This window comes from Saimiri boliviensis, chromosome 3, assembly GCF_048565385.1.
Source record: "Saimiri boliviensis isolate mSaiBol1 chromosome 3, mSaiBol1.pri, whole genome shotgun sequence".
In the NCBI taxonomy this organism is placed as follows: Eukaryota; Metazoa; Chordata; class Mammalia; order Primates; family Cebidae; genus Saimiri; species Saimiri boliviensis.
Window position 1 is genome coordinate 180,968,209 of NC_133451.1, and position 23,968 is coordinate 180,992,176.

At 49.2% G+C, this 23,968-nt stretch overlaps 1 protein-coding gene and 1 pseudogene across 18 annotated transcripts; one reads left to right on the forward strand and one right to left on the reverse strand.

The window, feature by feature from the left end:
• Nucleotides 1-1,267: 1,267 nt before the first annotated feature.
• Nucleotides 1,268-19,174, reverse strand: LOC104650374 (uncharacterized). Of its 18 annotated transcripts, none has more exons than XM_074397032.1 (15): nt 18,477-19,174; nt 17,546-17,731; nt 16,361-16,513; nt 16,049-16,258; nt 15,596-15,700; nt 14,881-15,491; nt 13,472-13,586; nt 12,249-12,326; nt 11,462-11,514; nt 11,040-11,185; nt 9,653-9,767; nt 6,040-6,219; nt 4,737-4,913; nt 3,562-3,659; nt 1,268-2,461 (listed from the first exon to the last, which is right to left on the reverse strand). In XM_074397032.1, the coding sequence occupies exons 1-5, from the start codon at nt 18,760-18,762 to the stop codon at nt 15,672-15,674; spliced, it is 864 nt and encodes a 287-aa protein (XP_074253133.1). In that variant the 5' UTR covers nt 18,763-19,174; the 3' UTR covers nt 1,268-2,461; nt 3,562-3,659; nt 4,737-4,913; nt 6,040-6,219; nt 9,653-9,767; nt 11,040-11,185; nt 11,462-11,514; nt 12,249-12,326; nt 13,472-13,586; nt 14,881-15,491; nt 15,596-15,671. The 18 variants fall into 18 exon arrangements, with proteins under 18 accessions (XP_074253133.1, XP_074253135.1, XP_074253124.1 ...); XM_074397034.1 differs by having other exon boundaries at nt 14,881-14,978; nt 15,303-15,700; XM_074397023.1 differs by lacking the exons at nt 14,881-15,491; nt 16,049-16,258 and adding an exon at nt 7,829-7,972 and having other exon boundaries at nt 15,596-15,679; nt 16,374-16,513.
• Nucleotides 1,706-2,423, forward strand: LOC120363135 (NAD kinase pseudogene; annotated as a pseudogene).
• Nucleotides 19,175-23,968: the final 4,794 nt, after the last annotated feature.

Sequence of the window (23,968 nt, forward strand, 5' to 3'; positions counted from 1 at the left end):
CATGTAGCAAGTGATAGTGTTTGAGTTTGTATGCATTTCAGAAGAACAATATATGAAACAAAAAATTTTAATAAGGTGGATAATTAGAAACCTGGAAACCTCAGAGATTCAGAAAAATATATATATATATTCTGTGCCTACTAAAAGCACAAAAATTAGCTGGGTGTGGTAGTAAATGCTTGTAATCCCAGCTAATTGGAAGGCTGAGGCAGGAGAATCTCTTGAACTTGGGAGGCAGAGGTGGTGGTGAGCTGACATTGCACTCCATCCTGGGCAACAAGAGCAAAACTCTGTCTCAAAGAAATAAAGGAAAAGAAAAAGCATGTAACAACAACAAAAAAATTATTCAACAAAACCCAAGAGAAGACAGCATTAGAAGTAAAACAAAGGCGCAAAAGTAATTGCAGTTTTTGCCATTAAAAGTAAGGTAAAAATTCTAAAGTGTAACACTAAATGGTCAGACAATTCACAAAATGGCAGTAAGTTCTTACCTATCGATTTTTAAAATAGCAAATAGTTTAATTAAAACACATTGCTATGTTTTGAATATCCCCTTCAAAATTTGTTTCAATTTAACTGCCATTGTAATAAAATCGTAAATTTTGACCTTTAAGAAGATATTAGGTCATGCAGGACCTACTCTTATAAATGAATTAATGTCATTATTTCCAGAATGGGTTACTTAGCAGGAAAGTGGGTCTATTATAAAAGTAAGCTCTGTGACACCAGGCATGGGGGCTCATGGTTGTAATACCAGCATTTTGGAAGGCCCAGGTGGTCAGATCACGAGGTCAGGAGATGGAGTCCAGCCTGGCTAACACAGTGAAACCCTGTCTCTACTAAAAATACGAAGAATTAGCCTGGCATGGTGACACGCACTTGTAGTCCCAGCTACTCTTTAAGGCTGAGGCTGGAGAATCGCTTGACCTTGGGAGGTGGAAGTTGCAGTGAGCGGAGATTGCACCATTGCACTCCAGGCTGGGTGACAAAGCAAGACACCATCTCAAAAAAAAAAAAAAAAAAAAAAAAAAAAAAAAAAAAAAAAAAAGCAGCTCTCTGGTGTACGCCTTTTGTCATCTTCGTCTTCGTGCCTTTGGTCGTTTTGTGATGTGGAAATATGATTCTAATCAGATGTCCATAACATGCTCTTGGACTTCTACAATATAAAATTGTGAGCTAAGTACACTTTTATTCATTATAAAAAACCAACTCTAGGATATTCTTATTAAAGCAGAAACTGAAAAGATTCACAAAAAGTCTAAATAGATTTTTTAAATATGCTTCACACAAGTGATTTATTTTAGATTTAAGGGCACACATAGGTTAATGGTTAAAAAAATTTAAAAACCCATACCAATAATAATTGAAAGACTGTAAGAGCGGCTATATTTATATCAGACAAAATAGACTTTTAGAAAAAAACATCTGTCCCGAGAGACAGACAAGATCACTCTGTAATAATAAGAGGATGATTTGTCAAAAGGACATAACAATTAAAAAATATATGCAGCAGGCATGCGCACTGGGCGGCGCCCGCGCTCGGGTCCAGGTGGGGCCGCGGGAGTCCGGGGCGCCGAGGGTCAGGCAGCGACGGCTGGCGGCAGTGGGGTCTGCGGGCTGGGTTCAGCATGCAGACGCCCGCGCAGGCGCCCGTGGCAGCGAACGGCACCAGTGTTTTTCTGGCCGAAGTTCTCATTTCCCGACTATGGAAATGGAACAGGAAAACATGACTGTGAGTAAGCAGTTGAGTCCCGGTGCGGCTGCGTAGGGCTGCTCGGCCTGCCATGGCTACGAGACCTGCAGTTACAGCCACCCCATCCGGGGCTGCGCCAAGTCTGAGAGCCTGTCCGCCTTGCCCGCCCTGGGGCGCACCAGAGTTCAGGAGGACGCGCTCTCTCCATGGGCCAGGCCCGGTGACAACTTCTGGACCAAAGGCCGGCGTGCTGCAGAACCCCCAGACCATCGTGCACATTCAGGACCCCGCAAGCCAGCGACTGATGTGGAACAAGGCTCCGAAGAGCGTCCTTGACATCAAGATGAGAGATGCCAGCCTGCTGCAGCGGTTCAAGGAGCTCTGCACATACCTCATGGAGAACAACATGATCGTGTATGTGGAAAATACAGTGCTAGAAGACCCTGCCATTGCCAGCGATGAAAGTTTTGGGGCAGTGAAGAAGTTCTGCACCTTCCGAGAAGATTATGATGACATTTCCAATCAGATCGACTTCATCATCTTCCTGAGGGGAGACGGGACGCTGCTGAGCGCTTCCTCACTCTTCCAGGGCAGTGTGCCTCCGGTCATGGCCTTCCACCTGGGCGCCCTGGGCTTCCTGACCCCGTTCAGCTTTGAGAACTTTCAGTCCCAAGTTACTCAGGTGATAGAGGGGAACGCAGCTGTTGTCTTCCGGAGCAGTCCTGGTTGAATAAACAGATTATTCCGTTTTCCTTTTCTCTCTCATTCCTAAGAAAACAAGGAAAAGTGTGAGTCAAGGACATCAGACAGCTCCAAGCTCAATGCTCAGATGTATGGGAGCTTACACAATTAATGAATATTGTTTTTTGACATATGAATATTTGTAAGTTGATACCAAAGAAACTACATTTGCTAAAAGAATGTTTGGGCCGGGGGCAGTGGCTCAAGCCTGTAATCCCAGCACTTTGGGAGGCTGAGGTGGGCTGATCATGAGGTCAAGAGATTGAGACCATCCTGGCCAACATGATGAAACCCTGTCTCTAGTAAAAATACAAAAAAATTAGCTGGGCATGGTGGTGTGCGCCTGTGGTCCCAGCTACCCAGGAGGCTGAGGCAGAATTGCTTGAACCCGGGAGGCGGAGGTTGCAGTGAGCTGAGATCGCACCACTGCACTCTACCTGGCACCTGGCAACAGAGCGAGACGCTGTCTCAAAAAAAAAAAAAAAAAGTTTGAAGCTGTCCGGAGCCATTTTCCTGGTGAACAAGGAAATGGTATCATTATTTTGTAGCTGCAGGATTCTCTCCTGTCTCCCTCTCCTCCTTCGTTTTCTTCTCCCGTGCTCCCCACAGTATGGTTACCCCGCTTCTCTGTGACCCAGCCCCAAGTCCAAAGCCGAAGTGCCCCAAGCAATGGCTGTGCAGACAGCAACTTTGAAAGAGTGCTCTGAACTCAGTGTGGTGCTGCGGGGAGAAGCTATGGAGAAGAGTTGCATGTGGACCACATCAGGAAGGCAGGTTGGCTAAACATTCATCTGACAAGCTTTCATTTGTGCAGAGCCCATCTGCTGTTTGGTGCCAGCAATAGGCAAAACTGACTGAATGTGATTCATGTGACTATCCTGGCAAACTGTAGCCAACTGAAGGCCACCTAAACACCCATGCCATGTGTGCGTAACAGCCACCATCAAGATGCTCTAAAGAGCTACACCTGGGAGGCAGCCCAACAGCCCAGTGTGCCGGGGACCAAGCTGAGGTGTCTCTGTCCTAGTCCCTCTCACGTCCACCTGCCTAGAGCCCCACTGAGAGCCTGAGCTCTGCTGAAAAGATGAGGCTCTCCTAGACTACGTGGCACAACGCAAATGTCTCACCGCCCAATCTTTCATCTTCCTGGGGAAGAGGGTCAGCAGCTGACTCTTCCAGATTTTGATGTAAAAATTTAGGAAACAGTTTGCATTGGATGAAGGACCTGAAAGTGGAAAAACACACAGGTTTTACTTTATCAAAGACATTCCTGGGGCAGTGCTTTTGGTAAATAACTTCACCTTAGATCTCACACCCACACATGACAAAAGCAAGTGCTCTCTTCATTTAAAAATTTATAATAAAAAGAGGGACATGTTCAAGTGATCATAAAGATAGTGTTTTGATTTGTAAATTTCACCCTAATGAGAGCAGTCAAGTACCTTAGCAGCATCAGCAGCATCACCCTCTACTGTCAGCAGTGGGACAAGGGAACCGTCCTCCAACTCTGCCAGCCCAGTAGGGCTTCATCTTCACAAAAAATTAGGAGCAGAAAGTGAACACTGCAGTAATACAATTGACACTAAAAACTGTGAGAACCATTTAACTTTTTTTTTTCCATTTTTCATGCCTTTGATACTGCCGCACCTAATAGCCTAAGATTATGGTGTCTCTGGTCCTCCAAAATATGGTTACCTTAAATCAAAATCTTTCATAAATTTAAAAACATTACATAAGATGCAACTGTCAGTATCTGAAACTCACTCTGGCATCACTTGAAAGATTTCCAGTGCCAGAGTACACGTTACCAAAGACTTAAAGATATGATTAAAGGGAAGATTGTAATGTATACATTCACATTACTAAGGATCACATTAAATACATTTTAACACTTCGGTGAAAATCTCACTTTAAATCCAGAGGGTGTTCGCCAAATTGAGAACCACCACCACAACAAAACACCTCCTTTCAGAGGTGCTGGTTTAGTCTCCACAGGCAACTGCTTAGAGTAAATGCAGGGATGCAGCTTAATGGATCTAGAGAGGGTACCGTTGAGGTGGTACCTTCTCACCCAACGGAAAGCCACAACAGGGATTGGGTGCTATTGGCTGTCTGTTCCTGCCACTGTTCATTTTACTCCAAAATCAAATCAGCAAAGCTAAAATGTTTGCTGGATGTTTACTTTTAACTGTTATTAGTTTCTGGCTAGTCCTGTATTTCTCCTGCCCTCCTCTGGTGAATGACCAGTTAGTTTAATAATGAGAGTCAAATTACAATGGGCAGTGATTTGCCATCTCCTCACCTCAGTCAGGGCACAGGCTGAGGGAACCATGCCCCCTGCTCAGTGATGACAGAGCAAAGGCGTAGATCACTCATATGAACACAGATGAGTCACTGCTCTGCCAGCTCAGATGGTAGGAAAGAGTGAACAAGAGGCCACAGAAGGCTGAGAACAGATGTGTTGTGTGCTCCATGGTTCCTAAAGAAAAGATGTCAGTTAGCCAAGTCACTCCACAGCTACGTGAATAGCAGGATCCCTACCAAACATTTAGAAACATCTCCACAGTTCAGCTGGATGGGTGAGTTATTCCTGTGATCATTCCTGCCCATGGTCATATAAGCATCTGCTGGGCACACAAAAAACTCACCTGTCGGTTTATGAACACTGATTTTCATAAGAGACTGGGGTGGGGGGAGTTTTCACTAATTGTACACACTTATAAGAATAAAACTGAATCCTGAAATTAAGATTAGGATTTTTTATAGAATGCAATATTAAATATGTGTCCCTCTTCTGAATGCAATGTAACAATTATAATAATTCTATTTCTCAATGGTTACTAATTGATAGTCTAAATGGCATAAAAAGTGTAAACGTGGCATAAGAGATTAAACAGACTAATGAACTGAAAACTTGATAAAGATTGAAGAGTCAGCTGAAAGATTTCCAGTGCAAGAGTATACTGTTACTAAAGACTTAAAGATACGATTAAATGAAAGATTGTAATGTATATATTCATGTTACTAAGGATTACACTAAATACATTTTAACACTTTGGTACAAATCTCACTTTAAATGGCATAAGCAAAGAAAGAGCAAAGTTATTTCAAATGAAAAGAGAAAGGCACTTCCGGTTTAATTTGATAGAAGCACAGATGGCAGTCATCAACACATTGTACTGCTACCAGCCCAAGCAGTGTGGTGGCCTGGGACTCCAGCTCTCCTTCCACACACACCTGCTGCTCCCACCAACACAAACATGTCTCTCACATGCCAAGAAAACATCTACATATTAACCTTCTCAATCACCATCAACAGAATCACTGATCCCTTCTGAAAGCTGAATTTAGTCAAAAAATTAAATACTTTTCTCTCAAGATTTTTTAAAAGATGGGTTGTCAATTGTGCTTACATGAAATCTTCAAATGAATGAGTCAAGTGTGCTTAGCAGTTATCCTCCGTAACTGCTAAGACAGGCTGGAAAGCAAATGATACCCTGGATAGAGCAGGTGATTTTATTTTTGAATACTTCATTTTCTTACAAATTAAAATGTATTTCTTTTATCTTTCCCACTGTGGAAGTCTTAACGCCTGAGAGCAGTACCTGGAAAGCAAATTGCAGGGAGCTGACTCGCAGAGACTGCTGAGCTGCGTGGCTACAAAGTCAGGAAGTAACAATCACTGTCTCCAGACGCATCTCCACACAGATCCCCACACCAAGACGTCCCGCGTGCCTCTCAGGTCAGCTTCCCCGAAGGTCAGATGCAGTGTCTTTTCTAGCGCCCTAAGGTATCATGCATTCATTATTTTTCAGATTCTGTGCAGATGTCTTCCTCACCAATTTCATTAAAAAACTCAAACCCAGGGATGGAGCATCCTCCATGGACCTTTTCTTCCCTTGGAGTTTTCATCAGCAACACCTTCCCCTCCAGTATCCAAGGAAGACGTGTACTTTCTCCCTCCTGAGCCAGACCCTCCCCTCAGATCAGGATGTCCTACTCTTTTTCATTGGTCCCCTCTGCCCTGCCTATAAAATACTTAAGTTGCTGACATCTTTTTTGAGATGGAGTCACTATCACCCAGGCTAGAGTGCAGTGATGCAATCTCGCCTCACTGCAACCTCCACTCACTTCAACCTCTGCCTCCCAGGTTCTAGTGATTCTCCTACGACAGCCTCCCGAGTGGCTGGGATTACTGGTGTGCACCACCACAACCAGCTAATTTTTTTGTTATCACCATTTTGGCCAAGCTGGTCTCAAACTCCTGACCTCAGGTGATCTGCCCCCCTTGGCTTTACAAAGTGCTGGGATTATAGGTATGAGCCACCGTGCCCGGCCAGTTGCTGACATCTTTAACAAATAAAGTCAGTCCTCCTTCCCCTTGACCCTGTTGCCCTTGAAAGCTACTGTACTATCCTAGTCTGTCTGGGCTGATGTAACAGAATACCATAGACTGGGTGGCTTATAAACCACAGAAATTTATTGCTCACATTTCTGAGGGCTGAAAGCCCAAGGTCAAGGTTCAGGAAGGTTTGTTTGGGGAAGCCCTGCTTCCTGATTCCTAGATGGTGCCTGTTTGCTGTGTTCTCAGGTGGTAGAAGATGTGAGAGAACACTCTAGGGCAGGCGTCCCCAAACTATGGCCCACGGGCTATTTATCCGGCCCCCCGCCACACTTCAGGAAGGGGCACCTCTTTCATTGGTGGTCAGTGAGACGAGCACAGTATGTGGCGGCCCTCCAACGGTCTGAGGGACAGTGAACTGGCCCCTGTGTAAAAAGTTTGAGACGCCTTCTCTAGGGCCTCTTTTACCAGGCACTAATCCGATTCATGAGGACTCCTCCCTCGATAGCTGTAATCACCTCACAAAGTCCTCATCTCCGATACCATTACATTGGGGATTAGGATTCAACATGAATTTTGATGGAGACATTCAGTCTATAGCATACACTATTCCTCTTTTTCCTTTCAGTGCCATCCCAGCCTTTTGAAGGTCTGGGCTCCACATTTCACTTCTGGTCATCAGTGAATGACTCAGTAGTCTCTGTTACACAGGGTACATTTAATGAGTGGAGGTCCTACCACGAGCTGTGTGGCTGTGTGCCCTCCCAAAGTTCTAGGATTACAGGCATGAGACACTGTGCCCAGCCTTATATTACTATTAAGACAGAGTTTAGCTCTTATTGCCCAGACTGGAGTACAATGATGTAATCTTGGCTCACGGCAACCTCCACCTCCTGGGTTCAAGTGATTTTCCTGCCTCAGCCTCCCAAGTAGCTGGGACTACAGGCATGCACCACCAGGCCCAGATAATGTTTGTGCACTTTAGTAGAGATGGGGTTTTACCATGTTGGTCAGGTTGGCCTCAAACTCCTGACCTTAGGTGATCTACCCACCTTGGCCTCCAAAAGTGCTGGGATTACAGCAGGGTTGGGCTGTGGGTTGGGCTGTGGGTAAAGACGGCTGGAGCCAGAATGTTCATGAGCTGATTATTGTTGAAGCCGGGTATCAGTACATAGGGTTAATTCTGCATTCTCTAGCTGTTATAGACAGAAATTCCCATAATTGATGTTTAAAGAAATTAGCCAGGCAAAGTGGCTCACGCCTGTAATTCCTGCATTTTGGGAGATGAAAGTGGAAGGATGGCTTGGGGCCAGGAGTTTGAGACCAGCCCGGGCAACACAGGAAGAACCTGTCTCTACAAAAAAATCAAAAAATTAGCCAGGCATGGTGGTGCACACCTGCAGTCCCAGCTACTTTGGAGACTGAAGTAGGAGGACATTTGAGCCCAGGAGTTTGAGGCTGCAGTGAGCTATGGCCAAACCACTGCACTCCAGTCTGGGTGACAAAGAGAGACCCTGCCTCTAAAAAATAATTTTTAAAAGATATTTAATTAATTAATTAATTTATATATCTGAAGATGGAGTTTCACTCTGTCGTCCAGGCTGTAATGTAGTGGCATGATCTCAGCTCACTGCATCTCCTGGATTCAAACAATTCTCCTACCTGAGCCTTCTAAGTAGCTGGGATTACAGGTGTGGGCCACCACACCCAGCTAATTTTTGTATGTTTATGAAGAGACATGATTACACCGTGTTGGCCAGGCTGGTCTCAAAATCCTGAACTCAAGTGCTCCACCTACCTGAGGCTCCCAAAGGGTGAGATTCCAGGCGTGAGCCACCATGCCAAACTTTTATATAAATTTCCTTTTTTAAAAGGATTCTGGTTGGGTCAGTTGACAGGCCCCAGGTCCCTTGAGTCTCATTTACTTCCATTGCATGGCAGAAGTTTCTGTCCCTTCCCTGTTCCCCAGGAGCAGGAGTGAGCACACCTCTGCTTCCCTGCCCAGGTACTCCGGCCCCTCCTCCCTCCTCCCAAGGCCACCCTCCTGGCAAGCCCACCCCAGTGCCTGGGACCTAGGGAAGGAGAGGCAGGTGGGTGTGGTCTTGCCTGCAGCATAGAGATGACGCCAATGGCCATCTGAAGCACAGCACTCACGGTGTCTGACACTTCAAACAAAGCTTTCCTGTCCTCCTGGGAGATACATGGCAGGAGGTGAGGGCCCAGCAGCCCCTTGGCACCCAGGGTCCCCACAGCCCACTCCACACTGAGGCATCCCCACTGCCTTCCATGGGAAGAATACTCAGTACCCAAAGGAAGGGCCGAGAGCTCTAAAAGCAGCCACAGATGGGGCTGAGTGCACAGGATGGGAATAGGTACGGCAATCCTGGGGGCCCCTGCCTGGGTGTGCCAGAGCCCCGAGAACTGGCACGTGGTGTGTAGGCAGGCAGGCCTCCCCCAGCCACTGTCTCCAGCCTCGAACCTGAGGTCTTTGTTGCAGGTGCTGGCAAGTCCCATGAGGGTCATCAGGAGCACGGCATGTTGCAAGAAGAGGGAGGCACAGGGGCTGGACCCAGAATCCTGACCCTGGGGACCTCACATCCACCCTTCCTTTCTCCCTGCCCTGGTCACCTGCCCAAACACACACCCCACCTTGCTCCAGATCAGCTCCATGCTATCAGGGTTTTTCTTCTGGGGCATCTGGCTGCTTCTGGAGCTGCAGACAGAGATGCAGGCACTGAAGGGGCTGGGCCCTTGGCTGGTCCAGCAGCTCACTGGCCAGGTCTGGCAGAGGGCAGGGAGGAAGGAAGCCATGCCTAAGAGGGTTGGGGAACACAGACGCTGGGAGGGGCAGGTGGAAGTGGCAGCTCAGGGCTTACCTGTGGGCATCTGAGAGCTACACTAAGCTGAATTCCTTGGTGCCGTAGAGGATGGGGTCCCTGGCCATCCTGCTGAGATGGGTCATGCAGAATGAAGCCCAGAGCAGGAACTCAGCTGGAAGAAAGAAAAGGTTCCCAGTCACCAAGCCTTGCCGGTACTTACCCAGCCTAACCATACAGGGAGTTAGAGGAGGTTAGGTGGTCGGGGGATCTGGCTAAATTTTCATTTTTTTTCAGATGGAATCTGTTCTGTTGCCAGGCTGGAGTGCAGTGGTGAGATCTCGGCTCACTGCAGTCTCCGCCTCCCAGGTTCTAGCGATTCTCCTGCTTCAGCCTCCTGAGTAGCTGGCACCATGGCCAGCTAATTTTTCTATTTTTATTAAAGACAGGATTTCACCATGTTGGCCAGGTGGTCTTGATCTCTTGACCTCGTGATCTACCTGCCTTGGCCTCCCAAAGTTCTCGATTAGAGGTGTGAGCCACTGTGCCCGACCTAAATGTTCATTTTGAGTAAATATGGGGTCTTGCTATGTTGCCCATGCTGGCCTAAAACACCTGGGCTCAAGCAATCTTCCTGCCTTGGCCTCCAAAAGTGCTGGAATTACAAATGTGAGCCACTGCACCTAGCCTGTTTTTTTTTTTGTTGTTGTTGTTTTAAATAAACCAGCTTTGGCTGGGTGTGGTGGCTCACTCCTGGCCAAGGTGGGCAGATCATAAGGTCAGGAGATCCAGACCACCTTGACCAACATGGTGAAACCCTGTCTCTACTAAAAATACAAAAATATTACCCGGGTGTGGTAGCATGCACCTGTAATCCCTGAGCCAGGAGAATCACTTGAACCCAGGAGGTGAAGGCTGCAGTGAGCCGAGATCGTGCCACTGCACTCAAGCCTGGCGACAGAGCAAAACAAAACAAAAAATGAGATAAACGAGCTTTACTGAGGTATCATTCACATACAATCTACCCATTTATTTATTTTTATTTTATTTTTGGAGATAAAGTTTCACTCTTGTCGCCCAGGCTGGAGTGTACTGGAGTCACCCTCAGCACCCGCCAGGTGTGATCTCAGCTCACTGCAGCCTTGGCCTCCTGGGTTCAAGCGATTCTTCTGCCTCAGCTTCCCAAGTAGCTATGGGCACCCACCATCACACCCAGTTAACTTTTGCATTCTTAGTAGAAATGGGGTTTCACCATGTTGGCCAGTGCTGGGATTACAGGCGTGAGCCACTGTAACCTGACCAATTTACTCATTTAAAGTTTACACTTTAGTGTACAATCATCACCACAACCAGTCTGACCATACAGGGGTAGGAGAAGACTGGAGAGAAGCCGGGCTGGAGGACAGAAGTGAGGCACAGGGCAGGGGACTGGCTCCCCTAGACTCACCCACGAAATTATGCTCACTGGTGGCATCCATGCTGTTAAGAGTGATGGCCCAAAGTTGAGTTCTGGGGGTTGGGAGGAAGCAGGGCTGGGCTGGAGAACAGGGAACAGCCTCCTCTCCCCTAACCAGTTTGCCTGGCCTCCTCCCCCTGGAAAGAGGATCAGGGAAGATGATCAGGGTGGGTGGGGAGGGAGCTGGGGGGAGGCATCTTTTCCGCAGTCTCAGGAGGGATGTAGGAGCCCTGACTCTCTGGGTACCAGGCACCCCTGCCATGGGTGACCTCTGGCCTGGATAAGCTCAGTGCCCATAGGCAATGAATGATGGTTTCACCAGGGGCCACAGGTCCCTTCCCTCTGGTGTGTCCGCATGTCCTGGCGGGTGCTGAGGGTGACTCTCCCTAAGGAGGAGGGGCAGTGTATCTCACCTGCTCAGAGCAGCTCTCCGTCCACACCCAGGAGATTGCCGGAAATGGCCCCACTGCAGGGACAGGGATTCATGGTGACCAGGGCTCCTGGCAGGCAGCCCTGACACACACACACACACACACACACACACACACATACACACACATACACACACACACAGAGAACAAAATCCTAGTTGCCAGCGCACACACGCACACACACACACACACACACACGAGAACAAAATCCTAGTTGCCAGCGCGCACACACACACACACACACGAGAACGAAATCCTAGTTGCCAGCACAACCGCCTGAAGCTCAGCCTCTTCCCTGGCCCAGTTGCCTTGGGTGCACGACACATTTTCCCTAATGTCCCCAGAACACTTATCCCCAAGCACTGAATCGCCTTGGGTGCAGGACCCTTGTCACTAGGAGCCTCACTGAAGAGCTTCAGCCCTGCTCAGACACATTCACTGGCTTGGACGTCCCCACCTTAGCAAGAGCTGGGGCTCCATGCAGCGTCCCCCTCTGAGCAGATAATCCGATTTTCTATCCCTCTCTGCCCTTCCCAGCTCATGCGTGAATCCCTAAGGCTATGCAGCAGCCACCCCTACCAGGCCCTTAGGGCAATGGAGCCTCACCCACCTCCCCAGGGGCAGGACGCCAATCTGTTTCCACACCTCCAGCAGCCGCTCAGAGTCTAGGGTCAGCACCTTGGCATGGTTGTGGGAAGCCACGGGCAGGAGGGTCAGGGCAGCCAGGGTCCTTCCCTCCAGCATGGCCCCTGCACCTCACCCAGCTCACCTCAGAATCCAGTGGCTCCAGTGAAGGGGCTGGGCCCTCTGCAGGTGGGTGTACCCTGGGAAGAGGACGTCATATTCCCTATGGGAGAGAAGCAGGGACTCAGGTGGAGGCTGGGTGAAGGCCTGCTGGTGACACTGGGACCCTGCAGGCATGCGTCACTCCTGGGAAGTGTTGCCCTACAGCACTGCACCTGAATGAGGGATCCAGGATCTCCCAGGCAGAAACTGCTCTCAAGGGAAAAAGAGGACGAAATGGGGCCGTGTGAACCACAGACTGGGCCTGAGCTGTGGGGCTCCTGGGGTGAGGCTTTGCCAGGAACACCCAAAGCCTGAGCCTCTGTCACTCAGCATCTCCCATCAGGGGCTAGAACAGGGGAGGAGGCCCATGTTGGGTATGACTTGGGAGGTTTTGTTTGAGGACCTCAGAAATAGCCGGGGCTCAAAAAGAGCTGCTTGGAGCAGGAGGGACACCCTGCCCCTCATTCAAGTTACTAATTCTTTGTATTTTTAGTAGAAACAGGGTTTCACCATACTGGCCAGGCTGGTCTTGAACTCCTGACCTCAGGTGATCCACCCACCTCGGCCTCCCAAAGTGCTGGGATTACAGGCATCAGCAACGTCGCCCAGCCTGTTGTTGTTTTAAATAAACCAATTTTGCTAAGATATCATTCACATACAATTTATCCATTTGAAGTTTACACTTTAGTGTACATCCATCACCACGTTTAGAACATTTTCGTCACCCCCTAAAGAAATTCTGTACTCAAGGCCAGGCATGGTGGCTCAAGCCTGTAATCCCAGCACTTTGGGAGGCCAAGAGGGTAGGATCACTTGAGGCCAGGAGTTCAAACAGACTGGGCCACACAGTGAGAACCCGTTACTACAAAAAATGTAAAAACTTTGCAGGGTGTGGTACACACCTGTGGTCTTACCTACTCAGATAGCTGAGGTGGGAGGATCATTTGAGTCCAGCAGTTTGAGTCTGCAGTGAGCTATACCGAGCCACTGCACTTCAGCCTAGGCAACAGAGCAAGAGCTCGTCTCTAAAGACAATTTAAAAAGAAAAAATTTGGCTGGGCATGGTGGCTCACGCCTGTAATCCCAGCACTTTGGGAGGCCAATGTGGGTGGACCACAAGATCAGAAGATGGAGAACACCCTGGCCAACATGGTAATACCCTGTCTCTACTAAAAAATACAAAGATTAGCTGGGCATGGCACGTACCTCTAGTCCCAGCTACTGTGGAGGCTGAGGCAGGAGAACTGCTTGAATCCAGGAGGCAAAGGTTGCACTGAGCCGAGTGGTACTGCACTTCAGCCTGGGTGACAAGAGCAAAACGCTGTCTCAAAAAAAAAAAAAAATTGTTAAAAATTTAAAAATTAGGCTGCGCACAGTGGCTCATGCCTGTAATCCCAGCACTTTGGCTGGCTGAGGCGGGCAGATCACCTGAGCTCAGGAGTTCGAGAGACCAGCCTGGCTAACATGGTAAAACCCATCTCTACTGAAAAAAAATACAAAAAGTAGCTGCATGTGGTGGCACACACCTGTAATCCCAGCTACTTGGGAGGCTGAGGCACAAGAATCACTTGAACCAGGGAGGCAAAGTTTGCAGGTAGGAGAGATTGCACCACTGCACTCCAGACTAGGCAAAAGAGCAAGACCCTGTCTCAAAAAAAAAAAAAAAAAAAGAAAATTAAAGAAACCCTGAACTCAGTAGCAGACACTCCCTGTTCTTCCTAGCAGCCTTGTCCTCCACGGTCACAATTTGTGTACCCTTATTTCCCTCCAAGTCTGAGAAACAGGGGTCACAGGGAGTTGACAAAGAGGAGGGATCTCTGACAACATATGGAGGAGACTCCTCAGCAGAATCTCCTCCAGGTCTGCAAGGAACAAATCCAGACCCAAAGACACCAGGTCCCAGAAGCCAAAGCCCGGGATGAGGCCAGCAGGAGGCAGCCTTTGACTCTGTCTTTCACCAGATGGGCTGGGTGGGGACACGGAATATGGGAGACATGGGGCACAGGCAGGGTGGGGAGAGACTCTGGCTGCTCCAGGCACAGCCAAGCTAATGCCTTAGTTTCCTTCCCTCAAATCTGCAAAGGGTGAGTTCTCTTTTAATTTTTTGAGACGGAGTCTCACTCTGTCTCCCAGGCTGAAGTGCAGTGATGCAATCGAAGCTCACTGCAATCTCCGCCTTTCGGGTTCAAGGGATTCTCCTTGAACCTCAGTCTCCCAAGTAGCTGTGATTACAAGTGCATATCAGCACGTCTGGCTAATTTTTGTATTTTTAGTAGAGACAGGGTTTCACCATGTTGGCCAGGCTGGTCTCGAACTCCAGCCCTCAGGTGATCCACCAGCCTCTGCCTCCCAAAGTGCTGGGATTACAGTTGTGAGCCACCACACCCGGCCCCACAAAGGGTGTCTTCCCTGCCTGCTGAGCTAGACTGGCATGGGAGTATTGGGGTCTGCAGGAAATGTCCCACTCCTGGCTGCTCTACCTTGATCCCGGAGTTCTGCAATACCCCTGTCCCCCAGGGCCTGGCACCCCACCCTGTTCACCCCTGCCACCTAGTCTGCTGTTCAGGCTGTCATCACACCTCTCTGCGTCCCCTGGGTGTCCCTTGGGAACTCACATGTCTGTCGGATCCACCATGGTCCTGATGAGCTCCCAGAGGAGGCCGAAGAGCATGGAGCCAGTCTGCCATATCCATAGTCTAACGTCTATGACCACCTGTGCTAGCAGGAGGTGATGCTCAGGGAGGCTGAAATGTTGCTTCCCTGGGGAGCCAGGACCCTGCTGAGCTCTAACTGCCTCCTGGGCTCCCCAAGGTTGGGACAAGCAGGAGGGTGGAGGAGCTAGAGGCACTTGGTCATTCCGGCTGCATCCCGTGTGCAGCTTCCCAGCAGTTTTGCCAATGAGCTCTTAGAGGTGAAGGGAGGCCCAGGGTCACAGTCAACATGCCTGGAGATTTACTCTCCAGGCAGGCCAGCATTCATCAGCCCTGCCAACCTCCCTCTCTACCCCAGGGCCCCGAGTCTTGCCCAAGTCTCTCACCAATTCTGTTTATCCCTGTTGTTGTTGTTGTTTTTCTTTCAATTTTTTGTAGTTATGGAACCTTGTTATGTTGCCCAGACTGGTCTCGAACTCTTGGCCTCAAGTGATCCTTCTACCTCAGCCTCCCAAGGTGCTATGATTATAAGCATGAGCCACAACTGGCCCATGTCCTGAGGTCTCCACTGCTGTCTGCCAATGGCAAAGTAAACAGAACGATGGTGCTAATGCTCAAAGTGGCCCAAGGCCAGGTGGAGACGGGAGGCCAGAAAGTGGTGGGGCTGCAAGGGTCATACCTTCAGGCAGTGCTCGCTAGCTATGTGGATGTCCTCTTCATTGGGGTTGAGTCTGAAGGTGCCCTGGGCCCACTTCTCAGTCACCTATAGCAGGTGGCAGCAATGCTGGAGGTCAGGTGAGCAGATATCAGGAGCCAGGAGAGCCCCTGCCCTGGTCCCACCCTATCCCTCATGGCTGAATGTCCCTGTCCTGGAGCTGAGTCCTGGAAGCACACCCTGGGAGGGGGCATCTCGGTTGGGGACACCTTCACTCATGAGCCATGTGAGCATCAGGGGTCATTAAAGGATGGAGACAGGCAGTCACCAAAGCACACAGTTAAGCAGCACTTGAGTAGATAATTAGTTCAACATGAAACCATAGACTGGCAACGCTGTACTATTTGCTCAGGGATTTGGTGGGAGCCTGGGGCCACAGGGAGGGGCCTTGGGTGGGGCTTGGGCCAAAGGGAATACCTGGTAAGCTGCCTGTTCCTTGAGCACGATGTGTACCATGGGGAGCTGGAGTGAGGGCAGCTCCATGGGGAAGGGACAGGATTGTCACCCTGAACTGTGTGACCTTAGGCAAGACCCCTCTTCTCCAAGTGAGCTCAACCACACAGGTGATTTTGGGAGCCGGTAACCGCTCGGACAGTCTGGATTTTAGCTTCGTAGGTGGATGGGAACCTGTGAGGGTTTAGAGACGCTGGGAGAACCTTTGTCCTGGGAGAGCTTTCCAAACAGGGAACAAATAGAGCCACCCTGGGCCCCGCTGAGAAAGGATCCTACCGGAAGCCCTCACCACTGTCTTGCTCCACGCTGGTGGTGATGGTGATGTCATCGATGCAGGTGGTGGGTGTCGTGAACAGAAGCTCAGACTGCTGTAGTCCCACCGAGCTGAAGTCAAAGTCTGTGTTCTGGACAAAGTAACCCTTGGGATATCTAGGGTGGGAGAATTGTGGTTTGCTGGACCCTTGCTGTGGGTTGTTTAACCTCAGCTCACATGTCTGTGGCCTCCCCAGATCCAGGCCCCTCCACTATGTGAAGGCAACCCTGTCACTAGCAGGAAGACCATGGGGTGGGGCGGGAAAGTGGGGGCGTTCAGTGAAGGCAGGATGGTACCCACTCGCAGGTGTCAGTCATGTAGCGGATAATCCATGGTGGCCGGGTGGAGGGAGTGTGCTGTTGATGGCAATAGTGATGGGGAGGTGGGAGGGCAGGGGCCCCACCTGGACCAGGCTGCTGATGTTGGCCTTGAAGGGGAGATAACCTCCCATGCTCTAGCGCATTGACCCCATTCACCCACTGCAGACACCGGAGATATGGGGAACGGGTGTCAGGTCAGTGTATGATGAGGGACCCTGCTATCAGGCACTCCCTCATAACCTGCAGCATAGAGCTGAGGCCTGCCAGCCAGACGGGAAGAATGACATCCCAGTGGGGTAGAGTAGGCCACCTATCCCCCTATGCAGGACACAGCCTCCAGGGCAGAGTAAGGAAGGGCCCCCTGTTGTATTGGACCGAGCATAAAAAGTCAACACCAAGACAAAAGTATGTCAAATTGTAGGGTCATTTATTGCCGGTGACCACGGAGGACTCGCGTCTCTCCAACCCGTGGCCCCGAGTTCAGGGGGAGACAGGTTTTTAAAGCTGAAAAACCACCTCTTGGTTTCAGAGTGGGGGGACGCAGGGCAAGCAACTTTTCAGCACTTAATGATAAGCAGAAGCAAGCACTTTTCATAGAAGCCAAGGTCAGCAGTTATTGCAAAGAGAATGGGGAAGCCGTTACAACTGATTTTAAGAACAGCTTTTTTTTTACAAAATGGCATTTCTCAGGTTCTAACTTTGAGGCTAGCCATGTTACACCCCCACCGTCCCATCCCAGGAGACAGGCTGTGGGTGGCACCTGGGACTCCCATGCTGTTCAGCAGCCACGCCTACCCACCTGCCCTACCTGCTCCTGGCTGCACTCACCACAGTGGCATAGGAGTGGGCACTGCCAATCCTCAGCACCATTCTTGTGTGCAGGTCCTGGGTCCACCACTCCAGCAGGGTCACTTCCTGTTCGTACCATACCCAGCTGACAAAATGGCATAGCCACCAGTCCTGGCAGATGTTCTTGAAGCTGGAGAGAACCTGCATGTCCAGGGTGGGGCCAGACTGCAGAGAGAAGGGCGGAGCTCAGCTCCTAGGCCCCCAAACAGATCTGGGACCAAGGTACATTCCTGCCTTGGCAGAGCTGACCTTGGGATGCCTAAACTGTCCGCTCCTCCCCATCCCCGGGACCAGCTCTGTGCAGCGCAAGCCACTCTGGCTCCGGCCCGACTAGCTGGAGGAGTGTCTGGGTGGCTCATGCCTGTAATCTGTGCTTTGGAAGGTCAACATAAAATGATGGCTTGAGGCCAGGAGTTCAAGACCAGCCTGGACAAAGTAGTGAGACCCTATATCTCACCAAAAAAAAATTTTTTTTTTTAAATTAGCCAGGTGTGGAGGCCCCAGCTAACTTGCAAGGCTGTGGCAGGAGAATCGCTTGAGCTCATAAGTTAGGATTGCACCATTGCGCTCCAGCCTGGGCGACAGAGCCAAGCCCGGTCTCAAAAAATGTTTTAAAAATTAAAAATAAACATTGAAAAAAAGGACACTGCCCGGGCTCAGCCTTCGCCTCGGGAGGGGGCTCGGCAGGGGTGCTTCCTCCTCCTCCCCCGCGGTCCCCCTGGGTCCCCTCCGTGCCCCACTCTCCCAGCCCCGCGCTCGCAAGCCCACTGACCTTTAACCTCCTCTGGGCCCCCAACACCCGCGCGCCCAGGGGAAGGAGGCTGCGAGGCGGCCCGGGCTCCCCGACTCCCCCCGCCGGGCTTCCGCGCGCCTCCCGGCCCTGCCCCGAGTACCGCTGCAGCGGCCCTACCACTGCTCCAGGAAGCCCCGGCGCCGGTCGTCGGAGAAGTTATCGCGGATGCTCCAGAGGCCGTCCAGCTCCTTGCGCTCCCGCGACGGGCTCTCCCGGGGATACGGCATCCCGCCCTGCAGCGCCAGCGCAGCCACACAACCGCGGCCCGAGCGCCGCCCAGACGACCACCCGCCCGAAGCCAGGCTTCCCGCTCGGCCGCTCCGCTTCCGGCTGCGGGAATAAGGGAAGCGCTGGAGAACGCCGGCGGGCGTGTCGCTTGATGTACTGAGGTCGGCGGCGCCATGTTGGTTGAGGGCGCGTGCCAGGCCTGGAGGGGAGGCGGGGCCGGGCGCTGCTGGGTGGGGCCAAGGGCTGGGAACCCCGGGCTAGGCGTTTGGCGAAGTTGGACCCTCACACTCAGCGCCAGCCAAGAAGGGCGAGGTCTTCTCCACACTCCCGTCCAGGCTGGACGACCCAGGGCGGCAGGCCAGGACAGAACCCCTGAGATCTGGGAATCCCCAGTTTCTTCACGGAGCACCTCCGCTCGCTTTCCCCAGCGCGACTCCTCCGAGCAGGCCCCAGCGGAACCTCTTCCACGCCTGCCGGGTGCAGCGGTGGCTCTCGCCTGTGTTCCAACAACTCTGGGAGGCAGAGGTTGGTGAATCACTTGAGGCCAGTCTGGCCAACGTGCCGAAAACCGATCTCTACTTAAAAAAAAAAAAAGGGGGGGCCGGGCGCGGTGGCTCAAGCCTGTAATCCCAGCACTTTGGGAGGCCGAGGCGGGTGGATCACGAGGTCAAGAGATCGAGACCATCCTGGTCAACAGGGTGAAACCCCGTCTCTACTAAAAATACAAAAAATTAGCTGGGCATGGTGGCGCGTGCCTGTAATCCCAGCTACTCAGGAGGCTGAGGCAGGAGAATTGCCTGAACCCAGGAGACGGAGGCTGCGGTGAGCCGAGATCGCGCCATTGCACTCCAGCCTGGGTAACAAGAGCGAAACTCCGTCTCAAAAACAAACAAACAAACAAACAAACAAACAAAGCCAGGTGTGGTGGCGGGCACCTGTAATCCCAGCTAGTAGAGAGGCTGAGGCTGGAGAATCGCTGGAACCTGGGAGGCGGAGGTTGCAGTCAGCCGAGATCATGCCACTGCACTCCAGCCTGGAGACAGACTTATCCCCCCCCCACAAAAAAAAAGAAAAGAAAAAAAAAGAAGGCCGGGGCAGGGGCTCAAGCCTTGTAATCCCAGCAGTTTGGGAGACTGAAGTGGGCAGATCACTTGAGGTCAGGAGTTTGAGACCAACCTGGTCAACATGGAGAAATCCCATCCCTACTAAAAACACAAAAATTAGTCGGGTGTGGTAGTGGTCTCAGACCAGCTACTCGGAAGGCAGAGGCAGGAGAATTGCTTGAACCGGAGAGGCGGCCGTTGCCATGAACTGAGATGGAGCCACTGCACACAAGCCTGGGCGATAGAGTGAGATGCCAGCTCGAAAAAAAAAAAAAGTTTATTATAAAACTTTAGAACAGGAAGGAAAGGAGAGGAAAGAAGGACAGTACAACTTGGAAGAGGGTCGTGGGTGGCCTGAGAAACCAAGTGCCCAGCTGGACCTCTCGACTCGCGGTTTCATAGGTTGGCATCCTTCTGGGCTCTTGCCACTCCTGATTCCTTAGCTTGGGGCTAAGAACACACATTCTTAGACCATAAAGTCATTCTCAGGGTATACATCAGTTACAGCTGTTGGGTCCCCCTGCCAGACAGAGGGGGCCCTCGGGTCCTAGGAACACCGCCTGGACACAATTTTTTTTTTTGTTGTTGTTGTTGTTGTTTTTGTTTTTTTGTTTTTTTGTTTTTGTTTTTTTTTTTTGAGACGGAGTTTCGCTCTTGTTACCCAGGCTGCAGTGCAATGGTGCAATCTTGGCTCACCGCGACCTCCGCCTCCTGGGTTCAGGCGATTCTCCTGCCTCAGCCTCCTGAGTAGCTGGGATTACAGGCACGCACCACCATGCCCAGCTAATTTTTTTGTATTTTTAGTAGAGACGGAGTTTCACCATGTTGACCAGGATGGTCTCGATCTCTTGACCTCATGATCCACCTGCCTCGGCCTCCCAAAGTGCTGGGATTACAGGTGTGAGCCACCGTTGACTGGCCCTGGATGCAATTGTTTTTACCATTCCTCCCCACCCTCTTTTTCATCCTTTTCATTTTCTTCTTCTGAAAATGGACCTTAATACTGGAAATGGAGTCCCCAGCATGGTGAAATAAATACATTCTAGGAACTGACAAGGCCTAAGGGCTTTTTCACAAAGGTTTATGCCCTTTTTTCCTTATTTTCCTTAATTTTACTTTACATTACTTTAGCGAAATGTTTACACACTTAAATTAGGATACAGGTCACTGTTTATGAGGCAGCTTTAGGCCAAATTTAACAAAAATAATCCCAGCAATGCAGAAGGCTGAGGCAGGAGAATCACTTGAACTCAAGAGGCAGAGGTTGCAGTGAGCTGAGATCATGCCACTGTACTCCAGCCTGGGTGACAGAGTGAGACTCCAACTCAAGTCAAATAAATAAAGGGAGAAACTTGCATATTTCTCTATATATGCATGATGTTTATATATGTCATGAAAATATGACATATTTCTATTTATAAATCTACATATTTAATACATTAATTCATTAAATATATATTTTATATACATTATATATACACATATAAAAAGGAATGTATTTCTTTGCTGTTCTGACACTTCCCTGGACTTCTTTTCCTTGTTGGTTCTGGTCTTGTCTCTGATTCCTGGAGGTAGCCAGCTTCTAAATCCATGGAATTTCTTGAATGATATGCATGTCTGTTACTCATGGTGGCCGCCCCAGGGTCATACCTGAGTTCATGCTAACCAGATGACTTGGCCAGGGGGCCAACCATACCAGAAAGACCAACCATGAAGGTTGTGACTTTGAGCCACATGATGTCAGCCGACCTCCAGAAAGGAACTGGGGGGCTGGAGATGGACTCAACTGCCTGGCCAATGATTGCATCAAACCCCTGATGTAATAAAACCCCTGGACATGGAAGCCAAGGTGACCTTCCCTGGATGGCGATACACATCAGTGTGCTGAGAGGATGATGCGTCCTGAGGACACAGAAATGTCATCTTTAGGACCCTCTCAGAGTTTATACTATGTGTCTCTGCTTTTGGCTGGCATTAACTTTTGTCAGTTTTTCTCATATAAAACTGTAATGAAAATGTGCTTGGCCGGGCACAGTAGCTCATGCCTGTAATCCCAGCACTTTGGAAAGTTGAGACGGGCAGATCACCTATGTTTGGGAGTTTGAGACCAACCTGGCCAACACAGTGAAACCCTCTCTACCAAAAATACAAAAATTAGCCAGGTATGATGGCAGTCACCTGTAATCCCAGCTACTCAGGAGACTGAGGCAAGAGAATCACTTGAACCTGCGAGTCAGAGGTTGCAGTAAGCTGAGATTGTGCCATTGCACTTTTGCTTAACAGAGTGAGACTTCATCTCAACAAAAAGTATCTTGCTTTTCTGAGTTCTTTGAGTTGTTATAGAGAAATTATCAAACCTGAGGACACTGTGGGAACCTCTGAATTTGTAGCCAGTTGGTGAGAAGTACATGTGGTCTGAGGACACCCAAACTTGTAGCTTGCATCTAAAGTGAGGGCAGCCTAGTGGGGGCTTGTGGCCTTAACCTGTGGCATTTGTCATTAATATCACAGAGTTACATCAGAATTGTGTCACACAGGCCAGCTGTGATGGCTCATGCTTGTAATCCCAGCACTTTGGGAGGCAAGGTAAGAGGATCACTTGAGCATCTGAGGCTACAGTGAGCTATGACTATACCACTGCACCCCAGGCTGGGTGACAGAGCAAGACCCCAACTCCAAAAATAAAAAAGAATTGCATGGCACAGTGCCTGTCTTTAATGTCTCAAATGTTGCAGGAACTTTCTTTTTTTTGGAAGACAGAGTCTTGCTCTGACACCCAGGCTGGAGTGCAGTGACACAATCTCTGCTCACTGCTACCTCCAATTTCCAGGATCAAGTGATTTCTCCTGCCTCAGCCTCCCCAATAGCTAGGATTACAGGTGGGCACCACCATCCCCAGCTAATTTTTGTGTTTTTAGTAGAGATAGGGTTTCACCATGTTGGCCAGGCTGGTCTGGAACTCCTGCTGGGATCACAGGTGTGGGCCACTTTAGAAACTCTAAAAAGTAAAAACCTGTAGAGTTCTTTTACCACCTGGTTTTCTTCTCTCAATGTCTTTCCCTCATTTCCTGCTTTAAAACTCTAGCTTAGGGTCTGGGCATGGTGGTTTATGCCTGTAATCCCAGCAATTTGAAAGGCCAGGGTGGGTGGATCACTTGAGGTCAGGAGTTTGAGATCAGCCTGGCTAATATGGTGCAACCCTGTCTCTACTAAAAATACAAACATTGTCTCAGTGTGGTGGTACACACCTGTAGTCCCAGCTTCTTGGGACACTGTGACAGAAGAATGGTTAGAACACAGGAGGTGGAGGTTGCAGTAAGCCAAGATTGCACCACTGCACTTGAGCCTGAGCAACAGAGCGAGACTCCGTCTCAAACAAACAAACAAACACCTCTAGCTTGGGATTGGCCTTCTTTTAAAAAAAAAAAATATTTTTAAAAAGTAGATGTAGATGCTATGTTGCCCAGGCTGGTCTCAAACTCCTGGTGTCAAGTGATCCTCCTGCCATGAGTTTTAAAGTGCTGGGATTATAGGTTTGAGCACTGCACCCAGCTTTATGTTTTTTTCTACATGAAAAATAATACAGGATTATCTTCCAGAGCTAATAAATATGTTCAAATAACCACAACCCCATTAAGGAAAAAAGTCACTTGATAGCAAATAAGCAATCCGGAGCAATATGATCACACTCTGGAAAGGTGAAAAAACTTCATCTTGATTACATTTCCCCAAGACATGCACTGCACTGTTTTCTTGAAAACACACAGTGCCTGTCCTCCTTTAAAACACACGTCCTCTTTAAAGTAACACACAAACATGTCAATATGAGGTAAAAAATCACATCTGAATTCTTGCATTTCAAAACATACACTTAACATCAAATAAAAATTTATTTTTACAGGAATTTAGGGGAACTACCATGTAGCTATAAAGGTAATAGATATATTAAGTATCATTGAAACAAAGTGTCATCCTTCAGCACCACATGTAATAATATATACAAAGATTTAAAGATAAAAGAATTAGAATAAAAAGAATCCTCTCTTATAAAGGAAAACAAAATTATATTTATGTGTATATAACAGCTATAACACCCATCACACAACTTTATAGGAAGAATGTCTTTTCAAAATACCAGGATTTCCAAACTATTTAAAATAAATATAGTAAGAATTCTTTGCCCACCTTTTTCAAAATAAGCCAATAAAATGTATACTATATATTAGACCTATTAATACTTACCTAAGATATGTTAAAAATCACAACTAGATTCTCACA